The sequence below is a fragment of the Corvus brachyrhynchos genome, unplaced genomic scaffold (assembly GCF_000691975.1).
Source record: "Corvus brachyrhynchos isolate BGI_N302 unplaced genomic scaffold, ASM69197v1 scaffold229, whole genome shotgun sequence".
Taxonomy (NCBI): domain Eukaryota; kingdom Metazoa; phylum Chordata; class Aves; order Passeriformes; family Corvidae; genus Corvus; species Corvus brachyrhynchos.
In genome coordinates, this window is record NW_008240042.1 from 3,335,969 (window position 1) to 3,349,557 (window position 13,589).

The 13,589-nt window shown below is 37.3% G+C and overlaps 1 protein-coding gene across 1 annotated transcript in view; it reads right to left on the reverse strand.

The window, feature by feature from the left end:
- The window catches only part of HHIP (hedgehog interacting protein), a 68,227-nt gene extending 56,321 nt beyond the window's left edge, over nt 1-11,906 (reverse strand). The window contains exons 1-3 of the mRNA XM_017744111.1: nt 11,627-11,906; nt 4,417-4,573; nt 3,399-3,600 (exon numbers count right to left, since the gene is read on the reverse strand). Of these exons, the coding sequence (XP_017599600.1) occupies nt 3,399-3,600; nt 4,417-4,573; nt 11,627-11,906 (639 nt within the window). The remainder of the gene's footprint in view (nt 1-3,398; nt 3,601-4,416; nt 4,574-11,626) is intronic.
- Between the last annotated feature and the right edge of the window lie 1,683 nt (nt 11,907-13,589).

Consider the following 13,589-nt stretch of genomic DNA (forward strand, 5'->3'; position numbering starts at 1 on the left):
CCTGCCTCTAATTTTCTCTTGAGTAGGGCCACCAAGAAGCACAAGTCACCATCATCCATTCATGGAATCTATCTCTGTTGTGAAACACTTCTCCACACTTTGCTAATTCCTTCTGAGATACTGGGAGCAGATAAAACTATTGCTGCTTCTTTTTCATTTGAACTCCTTAAAATTAAATCATGTAATTGTCAGTAATTTTACTGTAGCAGCAGTTTTCAAGCAGAGAACCTCAGTGACTTCAATGAACATTAAAAGCCAATGGACCAATAAAACTTAGGCAAAGAGTTGTACGCTTCTTCTTACTTACTTTCTGTTTATATCCACAAACCTTCCCAGGAGTGATGGACAAGAAGCAAGTCCAGACAATTTACTGATGTGCTTAGGGCAGCAGGGCCCGTGAAGAAGCCCTGCAAACTTGCTCACAGTCAATGTTAGGGGCTCCAAATGAATTTCATCAACACAGGGACCAGTCGATCCATTAGAGAAACAAAAAGGCATCTTTTTTAGGAGGGAAACATGGCTTATACAATGCAGTGACCTCTCTTCCTCTGTTTTTGTATATTATTTTCCCTTTATCTGACTGCCAGTGCTGTGATAAGTGAAATATGTTAGTGAGATCAGAACTAACCTCCAGGATTATTTTTATGAAAAACATACATCACTTCAGTTTCTTTGGAACAGATCTGCTACTTTGTGACAATATAATGATTTTATCACTGCTAAATTTCCTCTTGACATTAGAAAAAGAAGACAAAATTAATCACCACTATTTTATTCCATCTATCGGCATTAAAAATATCTTAGTGGGATAGCTGTCTGAAATTCTTTTGAGGCATCAATTTAAATTACCTTTGCTTCAACCACAGTTGCATTATTATTATTAGCATGGTCATTATCATTATTCTAATTATTTACATTATTATAATTATTTACATACAACATATGTCTCTAAAAGTTTGAAAAAGTATTTTTGCTGTTTTTACTGTCACTAGAACTAAACGTTTGTATTCAGGTACAGAAAGAAAATAGCAGAAACTGCTTTTTTCAGGCACTTGAGTATAAGAGAGAAAATATTTACACTTCTTTTTAGGGAAAAAATATTGTTTGCTTTTTCTTGCTATCATTGCTCCAAGGCTGGAAAAGAGGTGAGCAGTTTTTGTTTTCTTCAAAGTGTGTACATCCAGATTCTGTTTCCTGACACATGTTTCCTGAGTGAGCACAGAGGACACATTCCATGATGTTTGCACTGTGCAAGTGGATGCAATGTTTTAGACAGATGTTTGTTGAGGTTTTTTTAATTGCCGACTGTTCTGCACTGCCTGCTGGAAAATCATCTATCCACAGAGTATTCTCCATTACTGATTTCTAGTATTGAAGTGTGTAACAGGTAAGTAAAACCAAATACTCTATCAAGTAGTGACAATGCTACCATTGCCACAGTGATCTCCCATCGTTGTAGGTAAGGGACCATGGACAGTGATCACGGGAATCAGACCGCAGAGGATACACATAAAGATGTTTAAGAACCTTTGTTTTAAAACTACCATTTTGGTTACATGGGGTTTGGGTTTTTTGATTTATTTATTATTTTATGTAATGTACTTATTCCAGAAATTCTTTACTCTTTCTGTTTAAGAGCTGGAGTCTTGCTCCTAGGCACATTCCCTTTCTCCTTACCTGCAAAGTACATAAAGCCTCTGTTCTTGCCAGCCTGCATTAAACATTGCAATACAATTATCCCCAGTCACTGGACTGTTATCTCAGGGAATTGAATTAGACTTTCCAGATTAGAAACATCAAATTATTTACACAAAATGTTATAGTTGAAACAGATCCAGTGTAGAGCATTATATGATGGTTAGAACAGTAAAGATTAAAAAGATCAGGTCACTGATTTAAAACAGAGCTAAAAGTTAAATCTGGTCCTGAGGGTACCTGTTGAGAGTTGTATCAAGCAGGTTAGTGCCTGTTCAGAAGCATGGAAAATCAGTTTTCCATTTAGCCTTGCGTCTAAGTTGCAGCTGTAAAAGTTTCCTTGAGAAAGGTTTCATTGGGACCAATAACAGTTCTGTGGAAATTTCACTGTCAGTTTTTCACAAGTACAAGTGATCAGGACTTTTGGTTAAGAAATACGGAACAGCCTTAGATGGTTGTTCAATAACACCACAGATAAGTCCCTTCTGTTTGGATATCTTGAACATAATGGTTACTTACAGGGGCAGAAATGGAAGCATTCAGCAAAACACAGAATAATAGAAACTGGTTTTTCTCCTGAAAAAGGTGCAATTATGTTTCATTGCTCTCTTTTTCAACACACACTAAAAACTCTGAGATTTGATCTCAGAAAAGTCTATCTTAACTGGCCTCTTGCTCTTATAGCTGAAACAAAATTATCAGTTAACGTGTGCTATGCATTTTAAATCGATTTAGTTCATCCCAATTATTATTTAGGATCACTCTGTCAAGTGTTGACAATATAACTTTCATCCGTGAAGGCTTTTTCATACATAGTCCTGACTGTTCTAGGCATAACCTGATTACAGTTTAAAACTTCTTTATATATCTGGATTTTACTTACATTAGCACCCTGAATTGTGACAAGAAATCAACATGGAACAACACTTGACAACATTCCCAAATTAAAATATGCCCCAGCAGACTTAAGAGTTTTCCCTTGGTACTTACCCCACAACTAGATGTAATTTCTCACCTCCACCTTCCAACATATTCCCATCAATGCCCATTCACCACTCATTCCCCTGACCATGAAAGTGTTCCCAGTAAACAGGATGGAAGCTGTAGCACCAGCCCTCCCTTGTGTCTGAATTTAGAGGGTCAGTCACTTTTATGTACCCCTCCAATACATGCAGTTTTAAAGCAGCCTCCCACCCAGGGCAGCTTGTGCTACATTTGGGGTCGAGTCAAGAGGGAATGAGCACCCCTACTCCTCTCCAGGGCATCCCTGAGCATTCCCAGGCCTCTCTTCTTGTCCAGCTCCCTGGGTATCACTGAGCACCCGGAGGGCGGGGGGGCCCTATGCCAAACTTGCTCCCATTGGCACCACAGCAAAACTCATCTGAATTCAATGGGATGGAAATGAGCCCAAAGGATGAAAATACAAAGATAATGCTGTGGAATGCTGGTGTTGAATAGTTTCATTTGAATTTAAAGTGAGGAAAAAATTAAGGGAAAGGACAAAGTTTGGTAGGAGTTACAAGATGCTGTGTTTTCCCTCCCCACTACATGTTTTCACTTCTTTGCCAGAAAGAGCTGTGGTGTCTCTTGTCATTACTCATTTTTGTTATTTAAATTAAAATAATATCTAAAAAAATACTCTTCCCATTTTCCCCATATTCATGCTAAAATATAAAAAGGTAGTGATAAGTATAAAATCTAACCTTTATTCCACTTTGAACAAGCTTGTGTATATCCAAAAAAGGTTCCTTGAGTATGTCTCCTTCGGGAGTGAAAATCTTCACATATCCTTCTTTCTCAAGAATAAAGAGGCGATGGGATCCATCCCCACAATGTACTGCTCCAACAGGCTGCCTTAGTCCACTCACCACTTCCTGAATACAGAAGCAGTTGTGCTTGTGTTTTCTAAAGAAATTTAAAGAAATAGTGAGACTTTTCTGCTTTCTCGTAACCATGACACAACATGTTCCTAAAAGATAAAATTATCGCTCTGCAATGATATTAAAAACAGGCTTATATTTTTAAAAAAATTATTTATTAATGTATGTAAATTATTTCCTTGAATGTATGCAAGCACATAATATAGAAAATCAGCTGGAGCTTCACTTGAGCAAAATTTGGTCTGTATACAAGAAAGAGAACATTAACTAAATTTAGATCCAAAATACAATGGGACGGCAAAAATTTGGTGAAAGAAGAGAATAATTTAGAAATACAGAATTTCTACTATAAAATAAACACAGTAAATTTCATCACTTTGATAAAATTTGGCTTCTAAAATCCATTTTAAAATAATGACTTACGATGGAATCATCTAATTTAATTATTTTCACCAAAAAATACATAAATGAAATAAATTGAAGATCACAACATAAATATTTTACTAATAAACTTATAGTAGTTGTTTAGTAATACTAAATTCAGGTACAAATTACTTCCCAGAACTATGTATAATCCACGGGCTGGACGATAACCAAGATCCACAGGGTGGATCAGAGCAGGATTCTAACACCTTTTCGGCAAGGCAAATACCAAATGGTACTGAAATCCTGAAGCTCATGTAACTTTCTCTTTTGACGTACACTAGCAGCAGCAAAAGAAAGTCACATCTGGAAAACACAGCTGCTCAGCATAAGCACACACTGAGCTGTTTCACTGGGAAAACCACAGGCTTTCCTAGGGGGTTTTTTTTCAGATTAAACAGCATTTATCTTTATGAACCTGCTGATCTCTTCCTCTTTGTCATATTCTTCCATGTGGTCCAGGGAGTTAGAAGCTGGCCCTCGCACTTGTTTCCTTGGAAAATCTGGAAAGCACACACCACCATCTTTTCTTGCATAGTAATAGCAAAACTCATCAGCAGTAGTTTGGAGGAAACCTTAAAAATGCAAAAGAGCATACAAATATTTAGTGTGTTGTCATGTCTGCAGTTTTGTGTCACCAAACTCATCTTTAAATAGATTATAGTGGAAAAAGAGGTCATTTTAAACAAAGGACTGTCTGCAAAAAAAAAAAAGCCTGCTCTGAGTAAACACAAATGTATAAACACAAACTGAGTATTGCCTTTTACAGTTTATTCATCAGTATTTGTATTAAACCTCATTTTCACTGTGCTTAAGTTTCATTCAAAATGACACAACAGTTCCCTCACTAAAAAATTAAGAGGCAAAGTTCAGAGTTGAGGCTGTGACACACTTCTGCCTAATTTTGACCCTATCAATCAAGTGTAGTATCAGCTGTAAAATAGCTTGAGCAGCTTCTGTTTTTGCTTCAAGTGATTAGTTCTAGTCAAAATCTCAGTAAAGACTTTGGTAAAAGTGCAGAAAATGCAGTAAAAATTTTGTGGAATGCTGCCAGCAAAGGACATTGGTTGGAGAGGTAAAAAGTGGGAAGTACTGCTGAAAACTGCACCGTGTTGATATCCAGTTGGCCTCCGGTTGACTTGGTTGACTCCCAGCATTAAAGTAGCTGAGCAGTGTCCCATGGCTCCTCAGCCCCATCCTCTGAAAAGGGGGATATGTCTCCTGCTGCTTTGGAGGAAAGGTGGTCCTTAGGTTTTAGGTTAAAATGGGAAGGAGTTTAAAGACCCAGAGAAACACAAAGTTGATAAAATGAGAGACTTTGGGGAAAAACCCTGCCACTATCGCAATTACTTTCTTGCATTATGTTTAAGGACATTGAAAAAATATCTATTTCTGTTCACAAACCTATTTCTAGTCATTTCTATCCAGGTTTTAATCAGGAGTATTAAATCTAAGAAGACAGATTCTGGCTAGTTATACATGTACTATTTTACCAGAACGTTGTTAAGATAATGTCTTAAGTTACCTTCATTCCTTTTTGCATTACTGGCAACTGTCTTAGGATGTACTATGGTCCAGGACATAACTCATAGGATACACGGAATTAGCACTCAATTGGAATTAGAGGGCTAATTTATGCATGGCTTTACCACTTGTGAATAAAGCAGTAATGCCTAGATCTTGGCCATAAAACCTCTGGCTTACAATGTACAATAAGAACTGATCAGGGACAGCTGTGTTTCATTGGAGAATGCCAATTTCTTACAAGCAAAGCTTTTTCAGAAACATTATCAGTTTTGACAAAATTTTACTTAACATGATGATTCTGATCCAAGCTCAAACTTCTGGTCTAAATGAAAAAGACAGAACCAGACAGCAAACCTTGTATCACTATACTCCAATGTCTTGTAATTAGGGTGTTTCATTAGGAAGAGGAATATTCAGGTCAATGCCCCTCATCTGTCAGGCAAGAGTTTGACCCTAAGTCTCCCATTTCCCAAGTAAATGTCCTAACAACGACTTTATTAGCTATCCTGGGGTGGTCTCTCTGTGGCTTTCTTCATGGAAAATTTCGAAAGAGTTCAATTTCTTCCTTATGTGGAATAGGAAAATTTTTTTAGATCCCAGAATTTTTGTGGAGTGAAAAGCCTTTCCCACCCAACTATACTTCTTTTCATATACATCTTCCTTTAAAAATATTGGAAAAATGACACGACAAAGCCTGCCTTTGATTTCCATAAAATAATATCTGGAAACACATGGTAGAGTGTTGTGCTGTAAAAGTTTAATTACCGTGATTTGGAGCTTCAGTAAATTTCATCTCTGAGGAGCTGCTTTTAATTTATAGTAGTTATTTGGAAAAAATGGGAGATGTAATTTCAAGTGGAACAACTGAAGAGGAACTCTGATATAATCACAGAGTAGTATTCCAAGGCTTGTAGATATAATGCCAAAATCAAAGGTAACCTAAAATCTTGCTGTTGAATTATTTGACTTAAGAATACAGGGGTTTGTCTTTAATAATTTATTTTTCTAGGCACAGTGGGTCATTAAAAAAAATGCAATAGCAAATTAGAGGTGTACGATTACTGAGAATGTCTAGAATTTTCCAAGTATACCATTTACTATTTACTAAACTTCTCTTGTCTTGAGTGTTATCTTTAGTCAGGACAACCCAGATCATGTTGTGATCACATTGTTCACTCGGTACATGTCCATTTCAAATAACAATCAGATGCAAACTCACTTGACCAGTGCAATGCCTTTTCTCGTATGTAAGACTAATCTCCTTGCCTCAGGAGATATTTTATCATGCACTAAAGTGCATGGTGCACTGCAGTTGCCTTTTGCTGTTTAGCAAAGCCATCAGCAGGTTTCAAGAAAGGATAAGGCTTATGGACTATTTTCATTAGAAATGCTTGTAAAAATGTGGAGTTAGAATTAAACTATGAAAAATGCTGCATTACTGGAAGGAATGTAACCTCTGTAAATACAGTTTCACCTGTGCATTAAGGGTGGAATTTTGCTATTTTTTTCTATAAAAACCATAGTAATTTAGAAAAAACCAATCTCCATGTGTTATATATGCTCCATTTAACATATTAACAGCTTCACTGAGGACATTTAGAGGAACATTTGCCTCTGCTCTCCTATCTGCTTGTAGCCATTTATTGTCTTCTTTCTTATGCTTAGACTGTAAGGTCTTTAGTGTACAGTTTGCCATTTTGTTCGGTTTGTACAGTGTCCAGAAGAATGGTCCCTGACAAGTGCCCCTAAGCACTAGAATTGTTTGGAGAAAAGAAAAAAAAAAGTAATAGGGACTGCAACCCTCCGTCCTGTGTGAATTTCTCTACTTACTAATTTATTTTAAAAGACTCATACATATTATTACAAATTTCCTACCAGCTGTGTACGTGTTGACAGAGCAGTGCCTGTGTTAACAAAGAAAATTGAAATCACAAAGGAAGATTAAACATCATGTTTAAGTGTCAGATTTTGCACAGGCTTGCATTTCTATGCTAAACTTTCTGTCTTGCAAACAAGAATCCAACGACAGGCTTTTCAGTTAAGGCAGCTACAGTGAAGGCTTTCTGTGTTCGCCTTTATAAAACACTGTGGGAATAAATTGCAAGATTAAAAGCCTTTTCAAAGGAAAACTGCTCCCAGCTGATCCCCACCTCCTCTCTCCACTTGTATTTGCAGTCAGTTGTTCCTCACACTGTATCTCCCTTCCTATCCTACCTTCACCAAATTCCACTTTGCTGGATTCCCTGATTACCCATTCCCTTGCCTCTTCTCTTTGACACACAGCTCCAGTGCTGTGGTAGCACGTGTCTCAGTCTTTGCACCAAGTTCCTACTCACTCCCTCCCCTGTTTGCACTGCACACAGGAGTAGACCTATACTGCCTCTGAGGGCATCTGGAAGTCAGGCTCACCTGCTTTATTTCTGCTGTGACAGAATACAGTTCAATATTGTGTCAAAGAAGTCTTTACCTGTTTTGGGGTTTTTTTTCTGATTTGCACCTAGATGTGAATTTGTTCACAAAACCCCTCCCATTCTCTTCTCTTCTCAACTGCCAGTGAAAACCAAATCAAAGACGTGATTTCAGACGATTGTTTCAAAATGTACTGAGTCCACTGGTAGCTCACATAATTTCCAACTGGTTTGCAAGTGACTGGTGACCCTTTTCTCCTGCTCAGACACTGCAGGTTCCTGCACACAGGCAGGGCCAGGGTTAATCCCCTTCATGCTCTTGTTACCAGTAGCAGATTTACCAGCAGCAAATTTACCAGCCACTGTTTTTCTGCAGGTTGACCAAGTTGACTGTGACTATTAATCAGCCATGTTAGAACTTCTGTAAGTGCTCTGTGAATTGTAGAATTTCTTAGAATTACAGTGTTTTGGGCTAGAATTCCAACATTTTGGAACACCCTGTTTGGTGCTTGAAAAGTCCTATCAAGCATCTGTTCTGGTAATGCCTGGATTCAGATCTGGGCCTGGATCTGAATTCACCCACAATCATCTGGAATCCATTTCTTCAAATGAAGATAATGGAGGCCAGATAGTTCAAAATCTCTCCCATGTCCTTGGATGGCACCGTGACTGTGGCACAGGTTTGTTCCTTAAAATATGCCACTTCCAATGGCATGGATCAAGTTTCTGCTTATGTCTAAAGGCAAAATCAGCTGTGCTTTTCTTTACTAGCTATATTAGTAATAAATGTTGACGGTCTTCCCTTATGACCTTGGAAAACTTAAAATTCATATTGACTGAAGACACTTCATTAAATCACTTAACTTGAGTGTCCTTATCAATAACCACTTAAACCGAGGCTTGCAGTAAAGATCAGATGAGAAATAATCAGAACAGTTATCTGGAATGAAGCAGGGAAGCTCTAATCTCATGCTCTTTGTGAAACATTACACCCTCCTGCATATCCATACAATCCTAACAGCTACTGATATTATTCTGCTTGAATAAGGAATAGGGTCCACTTCTTCTCTCAATATTCCTAAAGAAATCAATGGAAATTCTGATACAGTCATAACTGGTGGGCAAACTGCTGTCTTCAAATTAGATAACCAAGGATCTGCTAGAGTTTTCATCTTTGCAGGAGACAGAACAATAAAGGAATTTTTGAAGCTAACTCATGAAAAAAACTGATGCATAATTTCTCAGCCTTCTTGGTTAATATGTACTCCTAAAATTTCAATCCCAGAAAAGATGCTTGCTATCTTAAACTGTTAATAATATTTCTCATTTGTGCAGGACTTAAGGGATAAAATTATTTTTGTAGTCAGCAATTTCCTTAAACTCTGCTGTATTGGTGTTCAGAAACAATTAGCACTCCCTAATGGAGGAAGAGTAATTATTCGACATTTTAACAAATGCACAGTGAATCATTGCCAGAGACCTTGGGTTTGGGGGCCTGTTAATTTTCAACTCTTTGTTAAATCCTCCAGGCTAAGCTGAAAACACAGCTTCCACATTTTCTATTTTTTTCTTTCTTTCGCAATAAATATTATTATGGATATACACATCTCACAAGGAAAACAGAACCCCCAAATAAGTTATTTTAATTACTTATATTTCAGAATGTACAGGACTCTGAAACTATATTAAAATTCTATAGGCCATCTCCTCAAAAAGAGGGGCCTGAATCTTAATTAATACCTTTGGGAAATCCTAGAATAGGTATCAACGACCATGAGTACCAGTCAACTCACCAAATTAATCCTGCTGGTAGATGTAAGCATGCAACAAGTTTTTGTTAGTACAACATACTTTCAGGACAAGTATTTAGAATGATTATTAGCATCTGATTGATGTAGGAAAAGTCTTATTTTAACTGATGCTAAAGTATGTAAGTTCTTTTCCTGCAAAGCACAGTGCTCTGCCCAGTGCTAAAGTTATGCTTTCATCTGGTTATCTTTCAAGGCAACCTGGGTGGTCACAAAAAGCACTTGACATCTTGATGCACTTCAGCAGTTTTACATATACACAAACTTTGTAGAAAAATAAATTTGTCATTCGTCACCACATATGTTGATCTGAGGAGCAAGGTTCCTGTGGCTGTAGCTCCTGTGCTGCTCAGACTTTTCTCATTCTCCCTCCCTCCACCTCCTCCTTCTTTCCCCCTTTTCCCTCTTTCACTTTTTTCAATTAAACAAATTGTTTCCTCATAAACACAGAATTTCACAAAACAACTCTGAGGGTCTCGCTCTGCAAAATATGAAAATCATTTGTGCTAGCTACAAACTCATGTCAAAAATGTCTTTGTGCTGACTTCTTATATGGGCCAAACATTTAGAATATTTATTCTGTCTATTCTGCTTTGCTTTGGGGAATGTGATAAAGAGCAAGAAACAGCTGGTTTAAGAAAGCCTTAGAAACATCTCTTAGTTTATAAAGACAATAATAATATTTTCATATTTGAATGGATTGAGATACATGTTAAAGCACAGTAAAGGGAAAAAGTGAATTCAAAATGTTTTCTCAAATCAATAAAAGAACACTGCAAAAAAATCCCTGCACCCTTGGGATTTCAGAGAAAACAAGTACACACTGTACACATGCAATTAAGAAACCGTCCTCCAAATCCCATCCACTTAAACTATCCCCTTTACTCAAACATGTTTATATTATATTACAAAGCTGTGTTCATATGTTAAAAGTGACTATTCACAAATTCATTCTTCATCTCATTTTTAAGTTCTTTATACCAGTCTGTGTTGCTAGTTTAAAAAAAAAAAAAAAGAAATCTTAACCAATTTAATTATTTTCTCCTGTGTGGCATTGTTTATAGGAAGTGTTTGGACAGGGAAAAAAGCATAGTTTAAAAATGACAGTCTTAGACATATAAATAATTTACTATTGGGATTACCAATGATGTTATTTAACATAATAGTGTCTTAAGACAGTGTTTCGAAAAGAGCCATCTTCTGCGGTTATTTTGTTGATATAGTTACAAGTGATAGCACACATTTGGTGACTGCCTCAGACAACACAAGGCAAACTCTTCTTTTGGTTATGTCCAGCTAACTCTACTGACTACAGTGAGGAAGTGTTAGGTAAGTTAAGAATTTGGTTGTTAACAGCACACTGGAAGTGATTCAAAGATCACAGAAGTCTATCAAATAGGGTCCTTTGATTTCCATGGGCTTTAAACCCTGTGGAAAAAACATCAGTTTCTAGGGTAACAAAACCAGAAAAAACACTTTACTCATCAGCTTTTAGAGGCTACAGCAACCAGCCAGGACCTTTTATTTTTTTTGCGTTTTAAAGCAATCTATCGTTTAGAATAGCCTTTTGGATGGCCAGCTGCTTGTTTGCATGATTAGAATTAACACACTAATATTTCAGCAAAGGTAGTAGCTTCAGGTGCCTTTGACAACAATCAAGCCATGTGTGTTTCATGGCGAGTTTAATAGGAGGGTGGCAAGAAAGCACTCAAAATATTTACCTCCCTACACAAGATCTGCTATGAAGACATTCTGTCTCTGCTTGGGCAAATTCCCCTGGATATCAATGGGGATTTTTCCTGGTTAAAAGCTGGATCTATGACCGCTCAGGCAATAACAACATATCAGGACACCCTTTAGCCCCGTATTTTGTTATGAGTTTTACCTGGTATGTGACCTCTGCAGGTATAATAGAATTCTTTACAATAGTCTTTGCACAGGTAGGGAAGCGTTAGTTCTTTTTCAGGAGTTTCCCCTTTCTCAGGTGAGTGGAATAGGTTCTGAGCGTGAGGTGAGCAGTGTGCACACTTGATTTCCTCCAGTAGCTTCGCACATTCTGTGTTGTTGGTAACGGAAAGGACCTGCAAGCCACAAACCAGAGACAAGTAAATGTGTGACCTGTGTCCCCATCTTACACACAGAAAGATTGCATGGCCTAATGCCATAAATAATACTAGTGGAACCAATACAGTTATTATCAATGGATGCGTCTGATGTCACCGTTCTGGAGGTGCAAAAGTTATTACTATGAAATGTGCAATATGCCACTGGTACAGTGAGATTTTAATTTCTCTGGTTTCTTACAAAAGATTCTTACAGAATCTTCTATAAGATTTCTTATCTGACCTTGCTTCTCAAATAAGAATAACAATACTTAAGTTCTTTTAAGGACCCATGCCTGCCATCACATAGGCAATCTCTGAACTAGAAGGATCATTTATATAAGAAGGAGTTACAGCAGCAGGCCTTCTACCCACTTCTCTTACAAAAAATACTGAAAAACCTAACTTGTAAGGTAGTCTGCTTGAGTTTAGAGACTAGAAATTAAAATTGTACCATAAAAACACAACAGGAAAACCATGTGTAGGTATTTGTAAAATAGGTGTATCTTGAACGACACCACAGCCGGCTGCTGAAATGACTGCTGTGGAATTCAGCAGGTGCCATGGATTTTTCATGTTTTAAATGCTGCTCTGCTCTTTGCTCTCTCTAAAGCACACTATTTGGAGGTGGGAAACCCTGTATGTTTTCAGACATATCTTTCTATTATAAGTGAAAAAGTAGAATTTGTAACATCTTGTTTGTGTCAATATGGAAACTGTAACTTTGTCCTTAAAAAAAAGCATATATTATGTATGCATAGCACTTAAAGAGGCATGAAACCACAACTAATGATGTGTTTAAGTAAACACAGGAGGCTAAGGAGTGCAATGTCATCAAATCGTGAAAAATAATGGAAAACAGCGTAGTTGTCTTTATTAGCTTTTGAATGCAGTGCACTTTGTTAATCTATTGTTAACCACATGGATTGTTTTTTTGATCATTCATCCCAATGGTGGGCAGTGGGAAATGTGTTCTCTCCGTTGAGAGGGACTGAATCTGATCCAGTGCAAAAACAAAGGTCAGGTTCTTTCTGCTGTTTCTATACGCAGTTATAAACAAAGACTGTAACACACTTATGTTAGGAAATATTCATGTGGTAAATATTTGTATTCTGTAAAATTTGGAAATATTTGCAGAACACACATTTGAAAATATTGCTAGTTTTTCTGTAGTTCGTATCTGTGAGCTGATTTGCAGAAGGACTTTCCAATGTCATTCCCTTGCCACGTAACATTAGAGGGAATTATCTAAGTTACTGTTGATAAAACAAGTTATTCAGTGCAGGAGCACTCCTGATACGCTTGAGTCTGCTGTCTCACAGGTCAGCTCTCTTCTGGGATGCTGTACTTTGATAACGCAGGTCTGAACTCAGCTTTTTATTTACGGGTCATAATTACATAGACCTCAAACGCTTGAGAGAAATGCACTTTCCATTGTTTAAAGCAGATATGTACTCAAAATATTACCCAATATATGACAAACTCTATCCAGGAAAATTTTGTCTTACCATACATATATTGTCAAAAGACCATCTGAAATGCGCGCTAAAGTTTAGTGTTGGAAGTTGGACCACTGATTAGAACACCCTTTGGCTTCCACCCTTATTCTGGATGTGCTGCCATTGGCTTCAAAAAGAATTCCTCCAGGTTTGCCAGGAACACTAAATGCATTAAATGTTCTGTTCTTTAGACTATCTGCTGTCAAAATACCCTGAGCTTCAAATCACCTGCAGGTCAGTAATGTGA